The 25,773-nt window shown below is 36.5% G+C and overlaps 6 protein-coding genes across 10 annotated transcripts; 5 read left to right on the forward strand and 1 right to left on the reverse strand.

The window, feature by feature from the left end:
- Positions 1 to 298: 298 nt before the first annotated feature.
- LOC115998137 (ABC transporter G family member 11-like) lies at positions 299 to 5,557 on the forward strand. Its single transcript, XM_031237620.1, has 8 exons — positions 299 to 1,034; positions 1,561 to 1,640; positions 1,897 to 2,361; positions 3,313 to 3,399; positions 3,498 to 3,626; positions 3,727 to 3,927; positions 4,562 to 4,648; positions 4,731 to 5,557. The coding sequence occupies exons 1-8, from the start codon at positions 476 to 478 to the stop codon at positions 5,382 to 5,384; spliced, it is 2,262 nt and encodes a 753-aa protein (XP_031093480.1). The 5' UTR covers positions 299 to 475; the 3' UTR covers positions 5,385 to 5,557.
- Positions 5,558 to 6,978: 1,421 nt separating this feature from the next.
- Positions 6,979 to 9,219, forward strand: LOC115998145 (40S ribosomal protein S6). The gene is made up of 6 exons (XM_031237628.1): positions 6,979 to 7,080; positions 7,173 to 7,237; positions 7,999 to 8,056; positions 8,145 to 8,253; positions 8,336 to 8,608; positions 8,717 to 9,219. Exons 1-6 carry the CDS (start codon positions 7,075 to 7,077, stop codon positions 8,953 to 8,955), a joined length of 750 nt encoding a protein of 249 aa, XP_031093488.1. The 5' UTR covers positions 6,979 to 7,074; the 3' UTR covers positions 8,956 to 9,219.
- Positions 9,220 to 10,848: 1,629 nt separating this feature from the next.
- On the forward strand, positions 10,849 to 14,618 carry LOC115999169 (polyadenylate-binding protein 2-like). 2 transcript variants are annotated; one of them, XM_031238964.1, is made up of 6 exons: positions 10,849 to 11,040; positions 11,192 to 11,294; positions 12,230 to 12,297; positions 13,868 to 14,059; positions 14,263 to 14,393; positions 14,488 to 14,618. In XM_031238964.1, exons 1-6 carry the CDS (start codon positions 10,918 to 10,920, stop codon positions 14,531 to 14,533), a joined length of 663 nt encoding a protein of 220 aa, XP_031094824.1. In that variant the 5' UTR covers positions 10,849 to 10,917; the 3' UTR covers positions 14,534 to 14,618. The 2 variants fall into 2 exon arrangements, with proteins under 2 accessions (XP_031094824.1, XP_031094822.1); XM_031238962.1 differs by having other exon boundaries at positions 10,850 to 11,040; positions 11,192 to 11,303.
- A 390-nt stretch (positions 14,619 to 15,008) lies between these two features.
- LOC115998791 (polyadenylate-binding protein 3-like) lies at positions 15,009 to 15,726 on the forward strand (the record flags this gene model as incomplete). The annotated part of the gene is made up of 3 exons (XM_031238448.1): positions 15,009 to 15,254; positions 15,458 to 15,588; positions 15,681 to 15,726. Coding segments are annotated over 3 exons (423 nt in total), but the record flags the coding sequence as incomplete, so codon positions are not given.
- A 904-nt stretch (positions 15,727 to 16,630) lies between these two features.
- LOC115998264 lies at positions 16,631 to 20,466 on the forward strand. Its single transcript, XM_031237785.1, has 14 exons — positions 16,631 to 16,782; positions 16,889 to 16,954; positions 17,047 to 17,125; positions 17,671 to 17,810; positions 17,993 to 18,094; positions 18,495 to 18,561; positions 18,649 to 18,754; positions 18,870 to 18,951; positions 19,029 to 19,121; positions 19,248 to 19,312; positions 19,501 to 19,513; positions 19,597 to 19,677; positions 19,826 to 19,934; positions 20,060 to 20,466. The coding sequence occupies exons 1-14, from the start codon at positions 16,639 to 16,641 to the stop codon at positions 20,158 to 20,160; spliced, it is 1,248 nt and encodes a 415-aa protein (XP_031093645.1). The 5' UTR covers positions 16,631 to 16,638; the 3' UTR covers positions 20,161 to 20,466.
- A 2,770-nt stretch (positions 20,467 to 23,236) lies between these two features.
- LOC115998147 (F-box protein FBW2-like) lies at positions 23,237 to 25,694 on the reverse strand. Of its 4 annotated transcripts, none has more exons than XM_031237631.1 (3): positions 25,540 to 25,694; positions 24,393 to 24,717; positions 23,237 to 24,073 (listed from the first exon to the last, which is right to left on the reverse strand). In XM_031237631.1, the coding sequence occupies exons 2-3, from the start codon at positions 24,698 to 24,700 to the stop codon at positions 23,422 to 23,424; spliced, it is 960 nt and encodes a 319-aa protein (XP_031093491.1). In that variant the 5' UTR covers positions 24,701 to 24,717; positions 25,540 to 25,694; the 3' UTR covers positions 23,237 to 23,421. The 4 variants fall into 4 exon arrangements, with proteins under 4 accessions (XP_031093491.1, XP_031093492.1, XP_031093493.1 ...); XM_031237632.1 differs by having other exon boundaries at positions 25,559 to 25,689; XM_031237633.1 differs by lacking the exon at positions 25,540 to 25,694 and adding an exon at positions 25,292 to 25,484.
- Positions 25,695 to 25,773: the final 79 nt, after the last annotated feature.

Here is a 25,773-nt window from a genome sequence, read left to right on the forward strand (position 1 = left end):
TAGTGACAACACGTTTCCCTTGTCAGTCGTGATATACTAAAATAAAAAAAGAATTTAGGAGACAAAACAAGTTATGAAAAGTTTTAGAGGAATATAATAAAAGTAATGAGAATGAAGCTAGAAAAAGAAGATCTATATTATTCATCTTCTTTTTCTAGCTTCATTCTCATTACTTTTATTATATTCCTCTAAAACTTTTCATAACTTGTTTTGTACATTATTTATGATTGAATATATATTAATAGTATGATTCATACAGCTATATGAGCTATCATTAACAGAATAATGATTGATTTTTGTAGCGCCGGCCGCCGGTCTTCTCAATTCGTTCTTCAGTCAACCCACTATCTCTCATCTTCTCTTTGCCTTCCCTAGCAAGAAATTGCCCTATAAATCTTCTCCATCTCCCATATTCCTTCTTCATACAATCTGCTCTCATATGATCTGATCTACTTTAATTTCTCTGCAAAACTAAATGGAGAACCCAACACCGACCGCCGTTCCTCGTTGGACGCCGACCACATCCCCGCAGAGAAACCCCAACACAGATACCACGCCGCCGAATGCTCATGTTCCGCGGTGGACACCGACCCATAGTCCGGCAAGGTCGACACTCAAAGTTTCCGATGAAACTGAGAGTCCGCCATCGGAAAATGACGATGATGATGAGGACACGCCGTTCAAAAATTTGAGGAAGAATTTCCCGTTTAGCTCTCCGGCGCCGCCGCACATTGGGGCGGTGGAAGCGCCGTCGCTTAGGGTGGATGTTGGGTCGGAGATAAGGAGGACGGCGCTTGAGGTGGAACAGCAAAGCGTGCCGAAATGGGAGGAGAAGGAGGAGAAGAATGGTGGATTATTTTCCGGTGATGGAATTTACTTGACGTGGAAAGACTTGTGGGTTACCGTGCCGGACAAGAAAGCCGACCGCCGGCCTATCTTGCAAGGGCTCACCGGCTATGTCCAGTCCGGAGAAGTGTTGGCCATTATGGGACCTTCCGGTTGCGGAAAGTCAACTCTCCTCGATGCTTTAGCAGGTAAACAACAATAATCTATATATTTGTGTCAACATTATAAACATTAGGGGAAATGATATTTAAACAAAAAGTCAATAATCACATCATCATCAACATATTATTTTAGTGTATCAAAATCTAAACATTAGTTAGTAACTTGTAATAACAAGTCATTAAAGTTCAGATGATGTTTAGAAACTAAAATTGACAAACCGCCGCTATCAGTTATCTTCTGTCATTAAAGAAGGCGACTGGTAGTTACTTCCTCACAAAGGTGATTGGTGACTCGCGGGTGTTTGTCTCCGGAGCTAGCGGAATATAATCTGAACCCTAACGACACGATATTATAATTCACTAATGAATTTTTGTAAATAGATGCAATAAAATAACAAGTTGATATGTTTAAGTGTAGATATAATTGACTTTTCTTATAAGTTATTATAGAGTTCTGGGTATATTTGATCCTTTCCATACCCAAATTATTGTTGCTTACCCAAATTATTGTTGCTTGCAACACAAGTTTGATGACCGCCATGAACAATTGTAGGGAGATTGGATTCCAACACCAGACAGGTCGGAGAAATCCTCATCAATGGCAGAAGGCAGGCGCTAGCTTTTGGAACCTCAGTAAGAAAACAAAACCATATATAATTCTCAAGCATCATATATATTATCCTAACAACATTAATTATTTCACAAACTGTTTCGCAGGTATCAATCTATGAGATGGATCAAATATTTAATTAATAGATTAAGTCTTTATTAATTGGATGGTCAAATGTTTGACAACATTGATTATAGATTCTCCTCGTTTCACAGATTGAGACTCCTACGACGATTTCATATAAGTTTTTGCCTTCTGTAATGAATTGAATGTATGCAGGCTTACGTGACACAAGACGATACCCTAATGACAACCTTAACAGTAAGAGAAGCGGTTTACTACTCAGCACAGCTCCAGCTTCCAGATTCCATGTCAAGAGCCCAGAAAAGAGAGCGAGCGGAAGCGACGATCAGAGAGATGGGACTGCAAGACGCGATGAACACGAGAATCGGAGGGTGGAGCGTCAAAGGGCTGAGCGGCGGGCAGAAACGGAGAGTTAGCATTTGCATAGAGATTTTGACTCGCCCCAAGCTTCTGTTCCTGGACGAGCCCACCAGCGGGCTCGACAGTGCTGCCTCGTACCATGTCATGAATAACATCGTCAAGCTCGCCCAACAAGACGGCAGGACCGTCATTGCCTCCATTCATCAACCGAGTAGTGAAGTTTTCCAGCTTTTTAATAATCTCTGCCTGTTGTCTTCTGGGAGGACGGTCTATTTTGGCTCCATTTCCGCCGCAAATCAGGTATAATTAATTCTATTTTCCGTAAATAATATACAAACATGATACAAGTAATAAAACTTGCCCACAAAAATGGGAAATTCCCTTGCCAACAAATCCTACAAGATAATGGATAGGCCCCGCACAGCGGCACAGGCAATTGATTTTTGAGTGATAGGTTGTGAGTAAGGTCACATATATATATATATGATTGAGACAGTAGTTAAGCACAATATAGTGAGTTCTTCGTGGGCACCAGATCTTCTTGTCTAATGAGTCACTATGATTTATCCATCCACTGTCATGTCAAGTCGTGACATGGAGGCCCGAGGGTAAGAGAATTTGGCCTTGTGGACAAGGATTGTAAGTAATGACACTGACTCTTATTATAGATACTAAGGTTGTGCAATAAACTAGGGCTAGTCGAGTGCCAAAGGCCCACCTAGGTGAAAGAAACAAAAAAAAAAAAAAAAAAAAAACAAGATTGTACTGTGTGTGTATTGTATATTTGTATTATATATATATATATATATATATACACACACACACAAATAAAAAAATTATTACACATGCCTCTAAAATTACAAAAAAAAAAATCAATAATAAATTTTAAAAAATAATAATAATAACTCGACCGAGTTAGCTCGTCTAATTCTGCGCCGAGTCTGCTGCCTGATTGGCCTACAGATTAGGTGGCGCCTAAGAGTGAAAACGTTGCGATCTAGTGCCACATAGCGCCTAGGCCGCATTTTTCAACCATGATCCATAGTGGTCCCTTCACCACATTAGTATAATTCTCACACTGTAACTGTTAAGTTGAGCCTATGTCCTTAGCCCCTATAATCTAGGACCTAAAACTAATTAGTTAAGCTATTCATGTATAATTAAGCTATTCATGTATAATTAAGCTATTCATGTGAGCACAGACATGACAAAACTAACTGATCAATCTCTTTAATTTGTTTTGGCATATAGTTTTTCGCTTTGAATGGCTTCCCTTGCCCGCCCATGAGGAATCCCTCTGATCATTACCTCAGGACAATCAACAAGGATTTTGATGCAGTGAGTATATATACATAATTGCATATACTCAATTATTCGATCTATGAAATATATATTCATTTCATATTTGAGTAATATTACATGTACTTTGACAATAGGATATCGAGCAAGGACTTGGAGGAAAAGTAGTCACAGCTACAGAAGCCACCAACGTTCTGGTCAGTTCATACAAGTCATCAGAGACATGCCAACAAGTTCAACAGCGTGTTCTTCAAATCTGCCAACAGGTATATATATTAATCTGCCAACAAGTTCTGATCTCCATAAATTTCACTCTAAACTATTATATACTTAATTGACTGAATTATATTATTATTGTTTTTGTAGAAGAATAATGGTGGGTTGGTGGCAAAGAAGGGAAGCCAAGCAGGGTTTATGACTCAGTGCATGGTTTTGACGAGAAGGTCATTCGTGAACATGTATCGAGACCTGGGATATTACTGGCTTCGATTTGCCATATATATTGCACTATGCTTGTGTGTCGGGACTATCTTTTATGATATTGGACACGACTATGGCTCCATCCAAGTAATATTTCTGAATTCTTTCTTAATTTAGAGCTGTTAAAATGGACTTTGTTCGTTGAATTAGCCCATCCCTCCTCATATATAAGTAAGAGTGGGTTTAATATCAACTTTGACGGCCTGCCAAAGAGTAGGCCGCCTAGCTCGGCCTGCCTACCCCTCTATATATATATATAGTTTAATATTTTAAAATTTAATTTAATAATATTTATTTAATATTATTTATGTAGTGAATATTAGACTAGTAAATTGTAAAAGTCTTTAAAAAAATTAGAATTTAATTTCGATGATAGTATCAATGAAATTAGGATACTATATGTTAGAATATTCGAATATTATTATATATTTATTATAAAATAGAGACTTTTTTTTTTTTTGGTGAAAACTTAGAAAATAGAGACTTAGAAATATAATATATTCATTCTCAAAATATATATATATATATATATATATATATATATATATATATAATATATTCAACTAGCTATCCACAAAATAAATAAATAAAAATGATGGTTTGGCCCTCACACGGGCTAGCATTAACTGATCTACTTTGTATTGATCAATATTAGTGGTAATAGTACATACTTGGTACAATTAAAATTGAAAATATTGAGTTTGTGGATTTGTTTGAACAGGCTAGAGGCTCCATGCTTATGTTCGTTGCTGCATTCTTGACCTTCATGGCTATTGGTGGATTCCCTTCATTTGTTGAGGACATGAAAGTATGAAATTCGATATGGACAACCTTAATTTTCATTTGCTAATGTTGTATGTGTTACTAATTTAGAATGTTTTGAAATTCAGATTTTCACTCGAGAAAGACTGAATGGTCACTATGGAGTGGGGGCATTTGTAGTGGGAAATACCTTATCTTCAATCCCCTACTTAGCATTGATTTCTGTTGTCCCAGGAGCCATGGCATATTACCTCGTACACTTACAAAGTGAAATAGACCATTTCGTGTATTTTTCCCTCATGCTCTTTGCCACCATGATGCTGGTTGAGAGCCTAATGATGATTGTGGCAAGCGTGGTGCCGGATTTCCTCATGGGAATCATCACCGGCGCCGGAATTCAGGGTGTCATGATGCTCAATGGCGGTTTCTTCCGGCTACCGGACGACCTCCCGAAGCCGTTCTGGAAGTACCCGATGTACTACATTGCCTTTCACAAGTATGCAAACCAAGGATTTTACAAGAACGAGTTCTTAGGACTGACTTTCCCTAACATGCAAGTTGGAGGACCGCCTATTCTCACCGGTGACGAGATTTTGAGGAACACTTGGCAAGTGGAGATGGGGTATTCTAAGTGGGTTGACGTTGCTATTGTGTTTGGGATGGTTGTTCTTTACCGACTCATGTTCTTAGGAATCATTAAAACCGTCGAAAAAGTTAAGCCGATGATTAGAGCATTCCTAGCAAGTTCTAACAAAAATCCAACTCACTCGGAAGATTTATAATTAATTTGAAAGTACATATGACCAATGACATGTTGGTCCAAGTACTATATATAAGTCTTTTTGTTTCCTCAATCATTGAATAAGATCATGTAAATCAATGTTTGCATGTTCCGTTCGTTGAGAGTTGTTTGGATTTTACAGAAAAGTTTGAAATTTATACCCTTTTTTATTTTCTTCTTATGCATGTCGTCTTCTCATTAATTTTATTTTTCCTTCTCTCTCTCTCTCTTTTTAATTGGGTCCGTTCAAAAAAAAAAAAAAAAAAAGAAGAAGAAGAAGAAGAAAAAAAAAAACGAAAATTAGTTTTAAAAAAATTATTCAGAAAACATATTCATCTTCATTTTTTAGAAAATGATTTCATTAATTGAAAAAGGCTACCAACACGTCAATTGATGAATTCATATGCACAAAAATAGCAAGTTGATGTGTTTAATTAAAGCATTCCAAAATTTAAGTATCTAACTTTATTTTTATTATGTATATAAGGTTTAGTTGCTTACTTGACCATTTTCAAATAATAATAATAATAATAATAAAATAAAAAATTAATATAGGTGTTGGCTATATGACTTTTGAGCAGTTATTGGAGGACCAACACAACAGTTAAAATAAGAGTAAAATAAGAGTATATAGGAAAAATATAGGGGTATTGATTAATATTGTTTGTGAATCGTGAAAATTGTTTCCTCTTCCCATTGCATGTATGAGGTCTATTTATACATATTTTTTGCCATAGAGTCCTATGAGGAAATAAGAATCGATATTGGGAGTTGTTACATGAGAAATAATAAGTCATAATTCTACTTACATTAGGAATAAGAGTCTTATTACATTATGAATAATAAACACAATCCTTATTAAACTCTTAAGTTACTCGGCACTATGTATTCTTATTGGGTTTCATTGATATGATTACTTTCTTTAGTGGTTCATGTGACCTAAGCCTAAGTATATCATCTAACAATAGTAATGCTACAATAATTAGTTTGAGAATCTAAGTCCCTCTAGTGTATTCTACATCTTGTTGTTTAATAATATTTATTATTTAAAGGCTTTCCAAATAAAATAATAATAATTGGCAGAGCGACTCCAATGTTAAAATTCGATTGAATTACGTTATATTTGGTATAGCTTATTTTATAGTCTATAGCTTATTTTAAGTAATGTTTTAAATTTTAAAATAAACTACAATAATAGCTACGTACTAAATTATAAACTTTTAACTTTAACTAGGTATGTCAAACAGAGCATTACTCTAGTTTTATCTTGCAAAATACTTATAATATTTAATGTTATAATTTATATAATTATATATCAATTTAGATATTTTTAAAATATTATAACAAATTCATTCTTTACCCCGCACGGGTGAAAATATTAGTACCTATAATAACGTAATATGAAAATAAAAATAAAAATATGTAGGGTAACATTACTCTTCTACTAAAAATGGATATTTGAAGAACTTGATTTTTACTAGAGTTTGACTTTTGGCCCAACCTGAAATCATTTAAACCCAATAAAGGCCCATAAAAATGGACCAATTAGGCCCAGATATCCAAATTGGGCGATATAAAAAGTCTTCTTAGCCACATTCCAAACCCTAACAGACCAGGGTGCTAAGCGAGAGCTTCGATAGTGTTCTCTGCATCATCTTCGTTGCCTCCTCCGAGTACCGCAGCAGCAGAAGATGAAGGTACCTCCCAATTTCTCTCATTGTCTAAGTAAACACTACATGTTCTGCGTATTTGTTATGAATCGTTATACTCTTCTTCTACGCTTTTGTAGTTCAACATCGCAAATCCGACCACCGGGTGCCAGAAGAAGCTTGAGATCGACGACGATCAGAAACTGTGTGTTTCACTTTTCTCATTCTTCAGTTTCACCATTACTGTGTTGTGTTTTACTTCTGTTTTGATCTATTTTGTCCTTTTGGAATCTCTTGTTAGTTTTAGTTGATTCATCTCCAAACAACTACCGGTAGGTTTTCTGTCTCGAAATTGCCAGCTTAAATTTGTTACAAGGTGCTATATAATCTATTTGGTGAAGTGCTATGAGGCAATGATGAAGCTACTAATAGTTAGAATTTGGATATGTTACATTAGATCTTATCCTTTGCAGTTCCAATTACGTATTCATTTGCCTTTTGAGCAATACTGGGACCCTAGGGTAAATCTGTTGAACTGTATATATTTTTGTATCATTTACGCCCTGAAGCATGCAGCTTTTGTGCAACTTTCTTTTTTTAGCCTTGTTTATTATAGGGTTTGAATTTTATTTTATAGAAAAAGGAATTAGTTAGAAGTTAGAACTTAATGAAGTCAGTTCTCTGACTTTTTTCATATTATGTATTAATCAATTGCATTAATTATGTTTTAATCTTTAATACCTAAGTGGTTCAGTCTTCTAGTGCTCTTTAATTTATAAGTGATGATACATTCTTTCCATGTTCTATGATGTGAGCATACAGTTGCATTAGAAGCTGGGGATGTGTCTAGTGAAGCATCTATTTGTATAAATAAATTAATCTGAATTCATTGTTCTACGTTTTAGTTCAGTGCATGTTTTCTTGCATACGTTTACTGAATTACTGACTTTTGATACAAAAATTCAGCCGAGCCTTTTTTGACAAGAGGATTTCTCAGGAGGTCAGCGGTGATGCTTTGGGAGATGTAAGTGCATTATATCTTTTTATATGCTGTCTTACTCGAATTACTACCTGAGCTTGTAATAGTAATGCGTATGGCTTGTATTTTATAGGAGTTCAAAGGATATGTGTTTAAGATCATGGGTGGCTGTGACAAACAAGGTTTTCCCATGAAACAGGGAGTTTTAACTCCCGGCCGTGTTCGCCTTTTACTGCAGCGCGGTATGTGTACTCATTCTTATTAATGCTGTTTGATATTTGTCCTTACCTGGCTGGAACTATGATATCCTTAATCCTTAAACAGGTACCCCATGTTTCCGTGGGTATGGTAGGCGTAATGGTGAGCGCAGAAGGAAGTCTGTTCGTGGATGCATTGTCAGTCAGGATCTCTCTGTTCTGAATCTGGTGATTGTGAAAAAGGGTGAGAGTGATCTTCCTGGCTTGACCGACACTGAGAAGCCAAGGATGAGAGGTCCCAAGAGGGCTTCAAAGATTAGGAAGCTTTTCAACCTCTCCAAGGATGATGATGTGAGGAAGTATGTCAACACCTACCGTCGTAATTTCACTACAAAATCCGGTAAGTAGTTTTCTTCAGCTGCATTTGTTATATGCAGAGTAGGCTTGGATTATTCTTGAATCTCATTCAGTCTTGTGATTAAAAGTGTATTTCGTTGTATGCTTGCAGGCAAGAAGGCAAGCAAGGCGCCTAAGATTCAGAGGCTTGTGACCCCATTGACTCTCCAGAGGAAGAGAGCTCGTATTGCCCAAAAGAAGCAGAGGATTGCCAAGGCCAAGACTGAAGCTGCTGAATACCAGAAACTGCTTGCCTCTAGGTTGAAGGAGCAGAGGGAGAGGCGCAGTGAGAGTTTGGCCAAGAAGAGGTCCAGACTCTCTGCTGCCTCAAAGCCATCTGTTGCTGCTTAAGAGAGAGAATTCCCCGAATGCCTTAGTTCATATTGCCCTTGTTGTTCTTTAATGTCAAGGATTTTTGTCTTAGGAATTTTGGAGTTTTTTCAACATTTCTACTTTATACTATTGAAACGCTGTTTTACTTCGTTTGAGGTTTTGATGTTTTAAATTAGTTTGGCACTTCCTGAATTTCCTTTTTCGCTAATTGTTTCTCTTTCTTATGTCTATTTTATGATGAGTGGAACTTGTAATCACTATTTGAAGATATTTATTTGATCATTTGTTTTGTGATGTTAGATGGCAAAAAACTACCGTAAGAAGTTAGTTGGGTCACTCTAAGAAGACAAATAAATTGTTTTTGTATTCGCTAGGAATTGAATTTAAACTTGTGATTATTATGCTAATCGTTCTTATGTCTATTGTTTTGCTTTTGGCTATGGAAAATAAAAATAATGATTTTTTTTATTGGGTTTAATCTTGATGTCTATATTAGGTTTGCAGTGGTCGACATGTATGCAAAGTGTGGGAGCTTGAAGAAGTCGTTTTTTTATCAAATGTGAATCACCACGGGCTCCTCTCACTAGTGACGAGATTTTGAGGAACACTTGATAAGGGGAGAAGGGGTATTCTAAGTGGGTTGACATTGTTATTGTTCTTATGAATTATTAAACTAGTTGACATTGTTATTGTTTTTATGAATTATTAAACTAGTTAAAAAAATTTAAGCCGATGATTAAAGCGTTTTTTGTAAGTTCTAACAAAACTCCAACAGTCCAACTCACTCGGAAGATTTATATATTTATTTTATTTACTACCAAACAAAGAAGGAATTTATTATATTTAAACACATTATCATTGTCAAGTATTTTATTCCAATTATCATTTTTTTTTGAAAGAATTCCAATTATCATTTTGATTAGAGTTAATACCACAAATGGTCCTCTGACTATTGAGGTAGTACTCCTTTTAGTCCTTGAATTTCAATTCGACCACAAATGGTCCTCTGACTTTCATTGTTGACCACAAATAGTCCTCCATTAAAATTTCTGTTAAATAGGTGTTAAATTTATGGGTATTATCGTCAAATTGATATATATATAATGGTCATAAAATAAAAATGTTTAGAATTTTTCACCAACAAGCATAATTGAAACAATTAACAAATATAAATACTCCTAAATAAAAAATAATGCACCTTATATCTCGTAATTATGCGTACAAAATGAAGATTTAATATTAGAGCTATCTAATTTAATTTAACCAACAGATTAAAATGGATTTTTTTTTTTCAAAAACCTTGCTTCCATTATTTTCATGGTTGTTCATACATGGCCGATTAATATTTTTTCACTCTTCATTAATCGATTAAACATTTTGTTTGGGACATAACTGAAGGCCGCCACCGTTGAATTAATATAATTAATCAATTACAAATTAAATTGCGGACATTAATCATGAATTTTTATTTAATTTGTTCATTTATGTAATTTGTCACGTCCATTTTGTTTTTATATTTATTAACTTAATGTTTATTAATGTTTGAAATTAATTTTGTTGTCATATAATTATCAAAAAGAAGTAATTATAAAAATATTAATCAATTTGACGATATTACCCCTAAATTTAACACCTATTTAACAGAAATTTTAACAGAGAACTATGTATGATCAAAAATAAAAGTCAAAGGATCATTTGTGGTCGAATTAAAAGTCGAGGACTAAAAGGAGTACTACCCAATAGTGAGGACCATTTGTGTATTAACACTTTTGATTACAATGTTTGAACCAAATCCCCTCTAAATAATCATGGGTAGTTATTAACCGTAAAACCCTAGAATAAACGACGCCGTTCGGACTTCCGAAGGTACTGCGCTAGCGGTACTGAGGTAGTATTCAAGCGCGTGCTTAACGTATTAGGCAAATCGAGTAGCCCCCAAACAGATCTGACTACTTTGTGGAGATAGAACGACTGAAGGAGATGGATGAAGAGGAGCACGAGGTGTACGGAGGAGAAATCCCCGTTGAAGGCGAATTGGAAGGAGACATGGAGGCTCACGGCGCCGATGTCGACATGTCCACCGCCGACGAAGATGCCGTTAAGGTCCACCCCTATCTCTTTTGTATATAATAATGGATATACGTATTGAAAGAACCAATTACAGCTTGATCTTTTTCGATTACTTGCTTATCTATTTAGGTTTTGTGTTTGTGTGTGTGTGTGATTAATGTGCCTTACGGATTGGGAGCTGCAGGAATTGGACGAGATGAAGAAGCGACTAAAGGAGATGGAGGAAGAAGCGGCAGCTCTTCGGGAGATGCAAGCCAAAGTTGAGAAGGAGATGGGGGCTGTTCAAGGTGACACAGGTTATCTTTTTCTCTCTCCAAATTTTGAGCTCTCCTCATGTGCTAAATTGATATTTTGATTACTAATTACTTTGAGAGGATCTCAGTAAGCAAAAAGGTCTTGAAAAAGAAAGGATAACTCTTCTGTGTAGAAATGGCTTTTCAAATAAGTTAGTAAAGATGTATAAGAAACATGATAGGACAAAAAAAAAACTCAGGTCTAGGTTTTGATTCTGCCAAGTTTTAGGCTAAGCCTTAAGAGCATCCACACCATTGTATAATAGGAGAATCATGTCAGTGTAAAAACTAAGATTAAGAACCTTGAACTGATGTAGGAGATATTTAGAGAAGAAAGAATTCATCTGCTAAAACATGGATATTGTCAGTTTTGACAGAATTAAAAAAAAAAAAAGAAAAAAAAAAAATAAACCAAGGAAGTGCGCGTTTGGCACACTTCCCGCCCCAAGCGGGCGAACACGCGCCCGCTGGGCGAGTCAGAGTGGCGGCTGCCACTCTGACTTTTGCATTGCTTTTTATTTTATTTTATTTTATTTTTACAAACTGTCAGGCTTTGTGATTATTTTCTTTTTTCTTTTTCTTTTTTTTTCCTTCTCTCCATATTCTCTTTCCTAATCACACTTACAAAAACTCCTCAATAACCGCGAAAAAACTCCACTGATAAGGATGCTCTAAGGTACTGAGACTTGCATATTTACATGCATGGGCATGTAACATTCAAGGAGATAATAGCTTGAGAACTGAGACATTACTGACTTTTTGTTCCACAAATTTAATGGAAACATTAATTATTTCATGGTTTATTTTCTTCTAATTCATGCTCTCTTTGCTCACTTTGAAATTGCACCTCTGGAATTTCTTATTTTTCTTTCTTCATTCTTTTCTAGTGAGTAATAGGATCTGTTTTGTTTTTCACTTTTTTCTTGCAGATCCTGCCAGTGCTGCTTCTCAGGCTAGCAAGGAGGAAGTTGATTCACGATCAATCTTTGTTGGCAATGTGATAACCAAAATTCCATTCTTTTATCTTATAATCTCTTTTCTGGATAGATGAACTACTTGATCAATGGCGAATTCATTGCATCGAACTTCTTTTTAGATGTTACTTGTTTGTGTTATTTCTTTTCTGAATAATTGCTCTACTTGATTTTTGTTTCAATTGATATTAGTGCCCTTAATATTAGTTTCCAAAGTGTTCTTTTCTGGGGACTCACATTCTTCTATATGCTTTTCACTTCCTGCTTAACATTTTATGTTTTCCCTTGAAACATTTTTAATGCTCCAAAGTGAAAAATCTGTGTTGATTTTGGTGAGAAACAGGTAGGATAGTTTCCATAATGCTTAGGCTGACCTTCTGGATGAACTACAAATGTCTAAATTACTGTGGAACTTTTGATATCGATCTTACTTGCTGATCTTTGCTTCCATTAGCAAACTTATGATAGTTTAAGAATCACTGTCATGTGTGCTTTATGAATTATAGTTGTCTCACAGTGCAGTCTTTGTCTCACTTTTTGTCTCTGAAGCTTCTTGGAGACATGGTTTAACTTTATTTCACTATGATCGCAGGATTCTTCCTTATTCCTGATTAGAGCTGGCTTTTTACCCTGTTTTTTGATGGTGGAAGGCAGTGGTTGTGGTTTTAGATGGGCTTGCATTTGTAGTTACTTTTGTATCTGTATGTTAGCTCTCAGAAAAAGTTTAGTCCCCAAATTGGGAGAAAAAACAAATCAGTAAAAAACATTGTGAAAAAATATTGTAAGGCCCCATAGATTAAAATAAGTTTTGGAAGAAAAGTTTTGAAAGGAAGTTTAAAAGAATGAAAAAGAAAAAAGGAAAGTATTGGGGACCAAAAGAAAGAATATGTAACTATTTCTTCTGGAAAAAGAGTATATGAGCTAAGAGTACTAAAATATTTTTGGACATGAATGAATGTCATGTTGGTGTGACTTAGAGATCACCTGCTATCATGCAAGAAGACTAATTCTTGTCATTAAATTGCAATAGCCTAGTCTCTTCCGTGCCAAACTGCCAATGCTAGTTGCTGAGTCTGATTGCTGCTGGCAGCTGGTGGACATCAATATTCAGATGTGACTAGCCCTTAAGCCTGGTCTGGTGAGGTGTCACTACTTGCCTTTCACCTTTGTTCTGTGTTTCTTGCCCTGTCCTTGCCAGAAGCATTGATGTTAAACCATTGAAGATGTGCTTTAGAACCTTGCTTTCTTTGGTAATGTGGGGGTGACTCTATTTTGTATTAGGTGACCTTATATCACCTAATTCATCTAATTAGGCAGTGGTTTCCCTAGGGGAGTGGGGGTATCTTTTGATAAGTATTGAGTTTTTTACATGACAATTGTTTGAGGAAATTCATGTCATACTACAGGAGTGACTACTGAAAGATGTACAGAAAAACAATGTGTCAACTAATAAAGGCTGGGTTTATTTGCCATCCAGATTTTGTTTCTCCTTATAAGTTTGTTAGTTTCTATATCCATGAGGCATGAGCAATCACTTTTTGTGTTCACATACTGCTTCCTTTGCCTGTTTTTCACCCAATTTTATCGCAACAGGTTGATTATGCATGCACCCCGGAGGAAGTTCAACAACACTTCCAGGCATGTGGTACTGTGAACCGAGTTACTATTCTGACTGATAAGTTTGGTCAGCCTAAAGGCTTTGCATATGTGGAGTTTGTTGAACAAGAGGCTATTCAGGAGGCACTCCAGTTGAATGAATCTGAACTGCATGGGCGCCAGTTGAAGGTAATCTCTGTCATCTGAACTGTCAACACAACCCCATCCCCCTCAATGTGTGGGGTGGGCATTTTGAGGTTCCGAATCCAAGAGAAACTTTGGGATTGACCAAAATTACGTCTCTCTCTTTCTAATGGAATTCAGTCACACATAAAAATGCTTCAAATGCACTATTACACATTTCTTTTGACTGATGAACTTTTTATTCTTAGGTTATGCCCAAGAGGACCAATGTTCCAGGAATGAAGCAATTCCGCCCAAGGCGTTTCAATCCTTATATGGGGGGATACAGGTTCAGGAGGCCTTATGTCCCCCCATACTTCTATTCCCCATATGGATATGGGTGAGTTTTCCATTCCCCATTTTACCCTTTACGCCAATGCTCTGTACAAATCCATACTATGTGTAACCTCATACTATAAATCTGCATAATGCAGGAAGGTTCCAAGGTTCAGGAGGTCATCACCATATACACCGTATTAAAGATGTGTGGCTGTTAAAGTATAATGAAGGTTATGAAGCAGATGCTACAAGCATAAACACACATGGAGTTCTTTGTCAAACCCCCCCCCCCCCCCCCCCCCCCCCCCCCCCCCCCCCCCCCCCCCCCCCCCCCCCCCCCCCCCCCCCCCCCCCCCCCCCCCCCCCCCCCCCCCCCCCCCCCCCCCCCCCCCCCCCCCCCCCCCCCCCCCCCCCCCCCCCCCCCCCCNATCACCTAATTCATCTAATTAGGCAGTGGTTTCCCTAGGGGAGTGGGGGTATCTTTTGATAAGTATTGAGTTTTTTACATGACAATTGTTTGAGGAAATTCATGTCATACTACAGGAGTGACTACTGAAAGATGTACAGAAAAACAATGTGTCAACTAATAAAGGCTGGGTTTATTTGCCATCCAGATTTTGTTTCTCCTTATAAGTTTGTTAGTTTCTATATCCATGAGGCATGAGCAATCACTTTTTGTGTTCACATACTGCTTCCTTTGCCTGTTTTTCACCCAATTTTATCGCAACAGGTTGATTATGCATGCACCCCGGAGGAAGTTCAACAACACTTCCAGGCATGTGGTACTGTGAACCGAGTTACTATTCTGACTGATAAGTTTGGTCAGCCTAAAGGCTTTGCATATGTGGAGTTTGTTGAACAAGAGGCTATTCAGGAGGCACTCCAGTTGAATGAATCTGAACTGCATGGGCGCCAGTTGAAGGTAATCTCTGTCATCTGAACTGTCAACACAACCCCATCCCCCTCAATGTGTGGGGTGGGCATTTTGAGGTTCCGAATCCAAGAGAAACTTTGGGATTGACCAAAATTACGTCTCTCTCTTTCTAATGGAATTCAGTCACACATAAAAATGCTTCAAATGCACTATTACACATTTCTTTTGACTGATGAACTTTTTATTCTTAGGTTATGCCCAAGAGGACCAATGTTCCAGGAATGAAGCAATTCCGCCCAAGGCGTTTCAATCCTTATATGGGGGGATACAGGTTCAGGAGGCCTTATGTCCCCCCATACTTCTATTCCCCATATGGATATGGGTGAGTTTTCCATTCCCCATTTTACCCTTTACGCCAATGCTCTGTACAAATCCATACTATGTGTACCTCATACATAAATCTGCATAATGCAGGAAGGTTCCAAGTTCAGGAGGGTCATCACCATATACACCGTATTAAAGATGTGTGGCTGTTAAAGTATAATGAAGGTTATGAAGCAGATGCTACAAGCATAAACACACATGGAGTTCTTTGTCAATAACCCCCCCCCCCCCCTTCTTTCCCCCACTTTACCCCCATGTACCATGAGACTTATTTTAGATACATTGACAATCTGTTTCCTTCCTTCATCCATTACTCTCTCAAGAACATTTCTTGTACTAAACATTTTGATGAAATTCTGTTGCTTGGAACTTATAGTATGAACACTATTATACTTCTCAGTTCGCGTTAGTTCTGTAGAGTTTGTATAAAAGGTTATGTATTTCGAAAAATGTTGTACAAGATATATATAGCCTGAGGTTATTTCTTTGCATAATTTAAAGGAATAAAGGTTAAATTAGCCAAAGAATTATATGTGAAAGCGTATATTGAACAAGCCAAAAAGGTTTAATTATTATTTTAAGAAAAAATGACGATTTTAGTCTAATAATTATACTCATATTGTAAACTCAATCAATATATTATTGTTTTATACATAATTTTTCTTTTATTTACGTATAAAATGACACTTTTAATCCAAGATTTATATAATTTATTAACATTATTTTGTATTTGCAAATTATTAAAAGACATTAATTATTTTGTAAAATTTTCTCACTTCGACCTCTAGCCAACTCGTTTCTTAATCGCTAGAGCCTACCTTTCTTAGCTACTTTCTCAACCAAATGAAGCACAAAGAGTCAATATCGCCTCTGAGACTTGAACCCACCCAATATGCAGCTCGAGCCTACCTATTGTTTATCAAAAGAAAAGCACAAATTATGTTTATTTTAGTTGTGTTGTGTACCAGACTAAACGATGTCGTCGTGAGCTTATAGCAGCAATTAAAGCCAGGCGGCTCAAGCTGAAGTGACAAGAAGTGAAGAAACAATGGAAGTTATGGAAGGGCTAAAGAAGTTGCAGAAGCTACAAAGCATGATGGAGATGATGCAATCGTTCGGAATCATCATCACTTCTTCCAGCGACGATGATTCCACCTCCCTTCGCTTTCTTGCTAACCTCGCCCTCTTTGTGGTAACCATTTATCTCTTGATAGTTTCTTCCATTTTAGATTTTACGTTTCATTTGATGAATTTTACCTCATTCATATTATTCTCCTATACAATCATCTCATGACAAGGTACAAGAATGCTGTGAGCTTGACATTGATACCAAGTGCCATCTCATTCGTGAGCACTTTCCAAAGGTTATTAGGTTCTGGATTTCTTTATGTGTTCATTATTTATTACAGAGTAATTGGTGACAATGAAACTGAATTTTTTTTTGTTTATTTGACAGTTCTCGCCTTCCTTTTTTGTGCAAGCATCAAAATGCATCTCTAGCGGAGCTTCATTTCAGGAGCCAAAGACTCAAGATGGTTTGTTTAATTTAATTGCTGATGAAAAAGTTTTCTTTTTTGCTTTGCACTTATTCTTTGAACTTTGTGATTGATGGATTTTTTAGTGTTTTTTTTTGGGTGACAAGGAAAACCTGTTGCCAGCTTAGGGTGTGGAAGGCCAATTGGCCGCTCCCGGTTGGGAGTCAAACTTGTAAACTTGATATGAACTTTTGTTCTCTTTGAGGTCAAATGCAGAAGATGGAAAAAAAATTGTTTCTAAAACATATTTCCAGTGGAACAAGGACCTTACACTTCAACTTGAGATATTTGCTTAATAAAATAGTCCCCCGTCCCAAAAATATTGTCTTATTTATTGTAGACATTGATTTTAAGGTGAGTTGGTTTGATGTACATACCTTTCTTGTTTGACCTGTAGGATTCTTTATAGTGTTTATTTTAGGAATGCCGATTACATTATGAAAGTACTAAAATCGAAATGTGGACTACCTTTTTGGTATTTCACTGCTGCATAAGTTTTATATGTTCACTTGAAGTGGCCCTAGTAATATATGATTTCGTTGCAGGCAATGAAGAAATCCAAAATACTAGCCTACTTTGCCGTGATGATAAGGCAGGCCTTGGTCAAAAACAAATGGATTATGAAGATGTTGCTCTAATCAGTCTGGATTCTATGGAACGAGCTAATTCTACCTTAGAAGACTTTGTAAGTATACTCTAGTGTATTACACTAGACAATATTTACTCCCTCTTCAATGCCTAGTATTTAATTCTTTCCGTTAATATTCCAAAATTGTATTGAGATGATTCAATTTGTTTATACTGAACTTGTTAGTGAGTTTTCAGCGACAAAAGGCCTGAACTATGACCTTGTTTGATACTTATCAGTGCAGGTCATACTTTATGTTTCACAAAATGGATGCACACCAGCCTCAGTCGATATTCGAATACCTGCCAATTCTTTCATTTACTGAAAGTTTTATCTATCAGGTAATTCTTCCAATAAGCTAAATTACATCTTTATTGAACATTCTATGTTTGCATCATTTGAGAATAAGATGGAGAATGTGTAACTCTCTCTTTGGACCACAAGCTCGTGCAAATATATTTTGGTTCCCAATGAGGACTTGGATTTGCTTCATTCTCACCATGATCCTTTTCTGGCCTATACTTGTTTATGGCATTGCACCTTTCTTATTAGTTTAGATGATAAGCGAAAAAATCAGTTCATGTGAACAATCATGTATTGTTTTTCTTATGAATTTATTTTATTTATGGCTTAGGACCATTAAACTACAACTGAATCTACATTCTGCCATAAATGCCAAACAATTAGCAAAGCAAAACACTTTATTTAATATTTGTAAATCTGTTGGGTCCTACAATGCAGTTGGATAGCTTAAATGAACAGCTTCTGCAGCCACCAAAGGAGAACACAGTTTTATACAACAAATCTTGTAGGTTAATACAAACAACCCATGTCCACCTTTTAATAATATTTTAATTGCAAATTACCAATTTTTCCTCTTTGATTTTTAATGAAGTGCAGGGAGCTGATCAAAGCTTGGCTTTGAAACCTGTCAACATGAAAGCTGATCCGTTTAGTCCACTGGTTGCCATGCTTGAGTCTTCTGGGCTTTTGACAGATAGGTCAAACTTTTCTGATACCATTTTGTCTTCCATTGTCACATTTTTTCCTTGGTAAAAATGGGTTTATTTCATTGGGCTTTTGAAATCTGTGTTATATTTGGGTTACCATGTCCAGGATTAATGAAGAATTTAAAAGTGGAATTGAGTACTGGTCCCTGGAAAGAAAGCTTTGCTATGCCCTTTCAAGCAAAATGGAGGTATGCAAATATTCAACTATTCTACTGAATTGAACACTATTTACATGCATGTTTTTAATAAAAAAATACCCCTATAGATATCACTTATGGATGTGATGCAAGCTATTCGACTGAAGTCCTTTGATTACCGAGTGCTGAATCTTCTGTTGTACCAACTACGAGGTGAAAAGGTATATTTTTCCATTGACCAAACCCATTGCATCACCCCTCTGCGTGACACAATATGCTATATTACATATTTGTTTCTATGCATAACAAATTTCATTGAGATAGTCGTTTTTGGAGCTGTTTTCAAGGTGAATGAATTGCATATGGAATTCTTGTCAATTTCAGAGTTCCTTGTGGAGATATGTGATGATCTGTAAGTACTCTACTAAGGACATGAGTAAAATGTTCTATTTACTTTGAAAGTGATGTAATATTATTTGGTTTGAAGAGATGACATATATTTTCTTATGTTCATAATCACTATTTTTTGGTAATTTTAAATGCATGTGTAAAACACCAATTTGAATGGTCTCTTTGATGAATGAGTGGATGATATCCTAGGTTTGACTACGAGGTTAGTTGTTGTACTTCTAGTTTTTGTCAAGTTCAAGGTGAAGTGCATAACTAGGCAAGATAATGTTTTGTTTTATCCTGTAGGATGATGTATTGAATAACAATTTCAATATATTGCGGATGTTTGGCAGAATATATGGACCTCGTGCTGCACCAGTCATCCTGGTATGTTGTTGTGTGTCCTGAATACAATTTTCAGATTAGGTCCTTCAGAATTCAAAATCAACTTAATAAATACTCTGCATTTCTCTATCTTTGAACCATCTATAAGCTTTTATTGTCTTTCATACTTTTCAACTACCTGAATTAACAGGCACAGTGCATAACAGAAGCAGAAGAGAAGTATGATAGTCTTTTGAAAGCTCTAGACCCCGATTTATCTGTCAGCCATCAGAGAAGATGTGAAGAAGCTACTAAAGAAGGTATATGTCATTACGTTGCCCCTTAATGATCGTGACCCTACTTTTGCAAACTCATTGCAAACAATGATCTTAAGCTTTTGTTCCCAAATTCCTTGGCTCCTTAATCTAAATGTTCCTCCGTTTAGGTGGGAAGACATGTGGTCCTTCCCTCGGGACATGGTGCATACCTCCTATCATTGCAGATGAGGATCTATATCGGTCTAAAGTTTTGAGGTCCAAGCCATAAGCTAGGGAGCAACCAAATCAGATGAGATGTCAGGCCGAAACCAACTTGTAGAAGTCACAAAAGAGGAGTTTAAGCTGTTTAGCTAATATAAACAGGTGCTAACATTGTTTAAGGTGAACATGTGTCAAAATCTGATTAGTATGGTGATTTTATGCCAAGTCTGGTTAATAAAATCATTAGATTGTCAAAGGAAAGCGAAACTGTGAAAGGTGAACAATGTCTGTTCGAGGTCTCAATTAATTGGTGAATTTGTTAATACTCAGTACTTTAGTGCATGGAATAAAATCATAAATTGTGGAATTTAAAGTTTCCCCCAGCATCTTTACTCACCATGGGAAGAATGGAGGTTGACTATATTTGCCCTATTTGTGCCTTGCTTGTATTTTGGTTTGGTCTTGAGTGATTGTCGAAAGCTATTGGATTCTATTGGGTTCTGTTCTGTCCATTTCGTTAATAGATTGTACAACCGTTTGGCTCATGAGCTAGCTAAAGCGGTTGGTCCAGGTAGTGATCTTTTAGTTTGGGATACTGTTGCTCCTACGTGTATTCAATACTTCATTACTATATTTATCTGATGTTTTGGCTTTGGGAAAGAAAAAAATATACAAAGTTGAATCCCACACTTAAGGCGGCTAAGCTACTCTTATTGTGAAACTGGTGAAAAAATTAAATCGTGGAATGTGTCTCAACTGATCAACAGGTCTTCAAATGTTTAAAATAAGACTAAATCTATACCGCCTTACACCCGGTTGCTAATTTATTTTGAATTAATTAACTAGTTGAGTTATATCAAACGAGACTATAATAGCTAAATATAACAGAAGGAATCAAAGAGTGACCAATAAAAGAAAATACTGGTGAGAAACAACAGTAATAGTAAGAATCTTTATTTATATCATCAGCAAAGTACACACTAACTCAAACAAGGGATTTGCTTCTTTTTCCCCCTTGGAGATGAGGAAAGTGGAGAGAAGATATTGCATACACAATATAACAAACAGCTGCATCTAGCAGAGCAGACAGTTAAATTGAACTAGAAAAGAACATTCACAAGCAAACCTCAAGGAGACTGTGGTCAGTCATACCCAGCATCTACATCATTCAAGTCATCATAAAACCACATTTCCACGTCTTCGATGTGCTGATCGTCTTCCCAGAACCCATCTGACATCTCATCCTAGTCATCATCCATGTCTCATGGCAGATAGCTTGACGAAGCCAAAAAATCAGAGCATTTGTTCAGGACAAGCAAATATTTTTCGTTGTTAGTTACCGAGTCTAAGGGACTCTAGAGGTGAAAAGACAGCAATTCAACGTTTTCTCAGTTGAAAAAAAAAAAAAAAAAAAACAGCATGCTCTTTTAGTACATGTTGTATTCCTAATTATGTGTTTAGAATCACTAAATCAAGAAATTGTATGAATTCCTAAATAAAGTTTCACGTTAATGCAGTCCACTGCTACAAAGTTATATTTCAAACTGTGGTTATTATGATATGTCCTAACTAATGAAACATAACATTGCTGATCTATTTAGTCCAGTTATTTTAATCAAAGATACCCTACTTAGCTATCAGTGATGCAATCTGAAGTCCTTTGATTATCCGTGCTAAATCTCTTGTATCCACTACTAGGTGAAAAGGTTTATTTTTCCAAAATTCCATTAACATAATTAAAATGTTCTATTTAGTTTTAAGGCATGTAATATTATTGGGTTTGAAGAAAAACATATGTTTTGTTAGGTTCATAATTACTATTTTTTCGTGTAGAATATCAATCTTAATGATCTTAATTATAAATGATTTTAATCACTATTATGTTGCTCTTTAATGATTTTCAATAAAACCTACTTTTTGAGTCTTTGGTATAAGCTACAAAATATTCTCTGTTCCAATCTTAAGCTTTCGTTCCCAATCCTTTTAGGAAGAGTCATTAAGTGGGAAGAGTCATTGCGAATAAAGTGTCTGTTTCACCAAATTTTTGGATGGTTACAAATCCTTTAGGTAGGAAGAGTCATTACGTGGGAAGAGTCATTGCGAATAAAGTGTCTGTTTCACCAAATTTTTGGATGGTTACAAATGAACCTCTTGAGTTGTATTTATACATATTCTATTTCCTAAATGGATGGTGGAGATCTACTTAATCTAATAGCTAGAAATCCTTATCTAGAACTTCCCTAAAAATTTCTATAATTTTATGGATTCTACAAAGCTCTAGAATATTTTATGATCTCTATACCTAGTGTTATGTACAAGTTTTTAAAAAAATTCTATGATATATGAAAAGCTACGTAATTAATATGAAAAATGTCTAGAATGATGCAGCAAACCTCATAAAAGTGTAACAAAGTGGCACGGATGCTACATTAGGCTGTTTAGCCAATATAAACAGGTGCTAATATGTGTCAAAATATGATCATTTTGGTGATTTTATGCCAAGTCTAGTTAATAAAATCATTAGATTGTCAAAGGAAAACCAAATCACATCATCATAAACTGGCATGCTTTATGAGTTTATGGCTCTTTGTGATCAGACCATATGCTTAACATGAAACATGATGTTTTTCAGCTGTTTGAGGGCCCAGTTTAATATGCAATCCCAGCTTTCAGTTCACTCTTCTGCTTTGTCTGCTCTCTTTTGGTAGTGTGAGGGGAAAGCAATGCCTCTTTGAAACCTCTCTTCCACTATCCAAGAAGCTTTCACATTCTTTTACCTTTCCAACACTTTTTTTTTTTCTCAAAAACGTCTCAATTAATTGAATCTTAAAAATTTTATTTCTCGAAAACGTCTCAATTAATTGAATCTCAAACTTAAGACCGTTAAGGGCTCCTTGCTCTAGAACTGGTAAATGAGATCAATCACGAGATGTGTCTTAATTGGTTGATAGGTTCTAAAATATGTGTACATTAGTACTCATAACAAGGTCAAATCTATACCTCCCTACATCTTGTTGCCGTTATAAACTTATTCTGAACCAGTTTAGCTATACGCGGTGGGATTATAATAGCTAAATATAAGTATATAACACAGGGAATCAAAGAGTAACCAATAAAAGAAAAAAACATGTGAGAAGAGACAGTGATAGTATGATAGAATCTTTATTCATATCATCAGCAAAGTACACACTAACTCAAACAAGGGATTTGCTTCTTTTTCCCCCTTGGAGATGAGGAAAGTGGAGAGAAGATATTGCATACACAATATAACAAACAGCTGCATCTAGTAGAGAGCCTTTGAACTAGAAAAGAACACTCACAAGCAAACCTAAGGAGACTGTGGCCAGTCATACCCAGAATCTACAGCATTCAAGTCATCATAAAACCACATTTCCACGTCCTCGATGTGCTGATCGTCTTCCCAGAACCCATCCGACATCTCGTCGTAATCATCGTCCATGTCGCCAGCCACAAAGTCCCACGGCAGATAGCCGGACGAGGCCGAAAAATCCGAGCAATTGTCCAGGCCATTCATTTCGTAGCAGTCTACAACCACCGGTCCAATAACTTTTAGCCTCGGGAACTTCTTCAAGAAGCTCTCGTCAAGGCTCACGTTCCAACAGCCACGCACATCCAGTAACTCCAGATGTCTGCAACTCTCAAGGATCTCGAGTATGCTCGTTGTGCCAACAAGCATGTATGCAATCTCGAGCTGCTTGAGCTTTGGCATCGTGGAAGCGATTGCAGATGCTTCGTTATCTTGGGAGACCTTGCCAATCACCTGTAAGGGATGCATAGTTCGCCGCAAACCCGTGAGAAATTTGCACTGCATCCCAATTGCTTCTAGTGCTCTCGCCCCCATTTGTGTGCAGTAGCTGATATCTAAGAACGTAATGTTTTTGAACATTCCCGCAACCTGCTCTACTATGGAATCACTGATTTCACTCTTCGGCAACCTCAATGTCTGTAGAGATTTGGCACTTGCAACCAAAACACAATTATACGGTCAACTAAAGTGCCAATATAACAAGCCAAAGCAAATAGTGTTCATTGCTAGTTACCGAGTCTAAAGGACTCTAAATGTGAAAAGACAGCAATTCAACGTTTTCTCAGTTGCAAAAAATAGCATGTTCTCTTAGTACAGACCCTAATTTATGCATTCAGAATCACTAAATCAAGAAATCATGTCAATTCCTAATTATCTTTCACGTTTAGGTTCAAAGTTATATTTCAAATTGAGGTTGTTATGATACGTCCTAACTAAACGAAACATAACAGCAAGACTTCCAACATACTCACTTATTTGCAATAAACATAAAGCTCGAATCGTTAGGGACACCAGAAACACAGAGCTTACGAAGTGAACCACAGCTTCTTTTAATCAGCAATTGAAGCATACGATCAATCTTTTCGGGCCAACAGTTTCTGCTCCATTCCTCAATGTCTATCTCTTGCCAACAATACGGCCCCAGAACCGCTATTTGCCACGATTTGCAAACCCTTGGCACTACCGTAAGCACCTCCTGCAGTGAAAGGTTTTTGAAAACTAGGCCAAGCGTGTCCGGTAGTAACTCATCCCACCGTCGAACATCACATCCCTCGCCCATTTTAACTCCTCCCTTTTCTGCCAAAACAGAGATACATTCAGAACAACAACTCGGGGGCAAAGAAAATACTGCATAACTACTGTGTTTGAAATGCAACAAGAACACCAAAAGGAAATTCTTTGCCATAAAAAGCACTGCTAGAAACCAAATTCATATTAAGCTCAATAGAACACCCTTTAGTTAACTTCTCAGATTCCAATCTTTTTAAAGTCCTGTAATTGACAGTTCAATCAAGACTTTCAATCAGGATTGCTATAAACTTCTGTTTTATCACACCTCCCATCTTTTCCTAGCATGCTAAACCAGATTCAGGTGCAATTTTCAACCAGAAAAGTAATGATTTTCACAAAATTGACAGAAAATGATGAACTGTGAAGAAATATTAAAGAAAAGGACTATATACCACCATCAGTAAACACACATCAAATACAAGTATCAAAAGGATTCAAAGCCACTATCTTTACACAAATATGTCCAATACAGACAAATCAAACCCCAAACCCTGTATTAAGGCATAAAAAATGAGTACAGTGAATGAAAGCTAGCTTCATGGATCCAAAATACCCAGCTGAGAGAGAAGCTAAACCAAACCTAGCTCCACAAGCAAGAAAACATGACAACATCCACAAAATGGAAAGTCTTCAAGAAAACCCAAGTAAATTTTGCACAAAATTTTGCATTTTGAGGCATGTTTCAGCTCAGCCCAAGAAATGTAAGGACTAAACTATTATTTTCAGGTTGGAGTAAACCCAAGAAATGTCCAAAACGGAACCCTGTGTCAGAAAAAAAAGGAAGAGAAAACAGAGAGGAAGAAAGGGGAAAAAAAGGCAGAAAATTACCCAGTCTAAAAACTCATACCCCTTTGGATCCGTGAGAGCACACCGGTTTATCCGCCTAAAAGGCTAAAATGAAGGATTGATACACAGACACAGTCACGCAAAAGAGAAGCTCAGACCATTCCCCCTTTTTGTGGGGTTAAAAGGGTGGGTGTTTTTTTTTTTTTGCCTTTTTCTTTGTTATTTTTTTTTCTGGTGGCATAAATTTCTCTGGAGAATATACAGTGAAACGAAAAA

The sequence above is a fragment of the Ipomoea triloba genome, chromosome 12, assembly GCF_003576645.1.
Source record: "Ipomoea triloba cultivar NCNSP0323 chromosome 12, ASM357664v1".
NCBI classification, from domain to species: domain Eukaryota; kingdom Viridiplantae; phylum Streptophyta; class Magnoliopsida; order Solanales; family Convolvulaceae; genus Ipomoea; species Ipomoea triloba.

Bases quoted from the DNA above. Each gene is read 5' to 3' on its own strand.
- LOC115998264 (XM_031237785.1), top strand. From the start codon at position 16,639: ATGGAAGTTATGGAAGGGCTAAAGAAGTTGCAGAAGCTACAAAGCATG. The intron at 17,811-17,992 runs GTAAGTATACTC...GATACTTATCAG, and splicing joins ATTCTACCTTAGAAGACTTT to TGCAGGTCATACTTTATGTT. The intron at 18,755-18,869 runs GTCAAACTTTTC...TACCATGTCCAG, and splicing joins TCTGGGCTTTTGACAGATAG to GATTAATGAAGAATTTAAAA.
- LOC115998137 (XM_031237620.1), top strand. From the start codon at position 476: ATGGAGAACCCAACACCGACCGCCGTTCCTCGTTGGACGCCGACCACA. The intron at 1,641-1,896 runs GTAAGAAAACAA...GAATGTATGCAG, and splicing joins CGCTAGCTTTTGGAACCTCA to GCTTACGTGACACAAGACGA. The intron at 3,928-4,561 runs GTAATATTTCTG...TTGTTTGAACAG, and splicing joins ACGACTATGGCTCCATCCAA to GCTAGAGGCTCCATGCTTAT.
- LOC115998145 (XM_031237628.1), top strand. The intron at 8,057-8,144 runs GTAAGTGCATTA...TGTATTTTATAG, and splicing joins GCGGTGATGCTTTGGGAGAT to GAGTTCAAAGGATATGTGTT. The intron at 8,609-8,716 runs GTAAGTAGTTTT...GTATGCTTGCAG, and splicing joins TAATTTCACTACAAAATCCG to GCAAGAAGGCAAGCAAGGCG.
- LOC115998147 (XM_031237631.1), bottom strand. From the start codon at position 24,700: ATGGGCGAGGGATGTGATGTTCGACGGTGGGATGAGTTACTACCGGAC. The intron at 24,074-24,392 runs GTGAGTATGTTG...TTTGGTTGCAAG, and splicing joins TTTATGTTTATTGCAAATAA to TGCCAAATCTCTACAGACAT.
- LOC115999169 (XM_031238962.1), top strand. From the start codon at position 10,918: ATGGATGAAGAGGAGCACGAGGTGTACGGAGGAGAAATCCCCGTTGAA. The intron at 14,060-14,262 runs GTAATCTCTGTC...TTTTATTCTTAG, and splicing joins TGCATGGGCGCCAGTTGAAG to GTTATGCCCAAGAGGACCAA. The intron at 14,394-14,487 runs GTGAGTTTTCCA...TGCATAATGCAG, and splicing joins TATTCCCCATATGGATATGG to GAAGGTTCCAAGGTTCAGGA.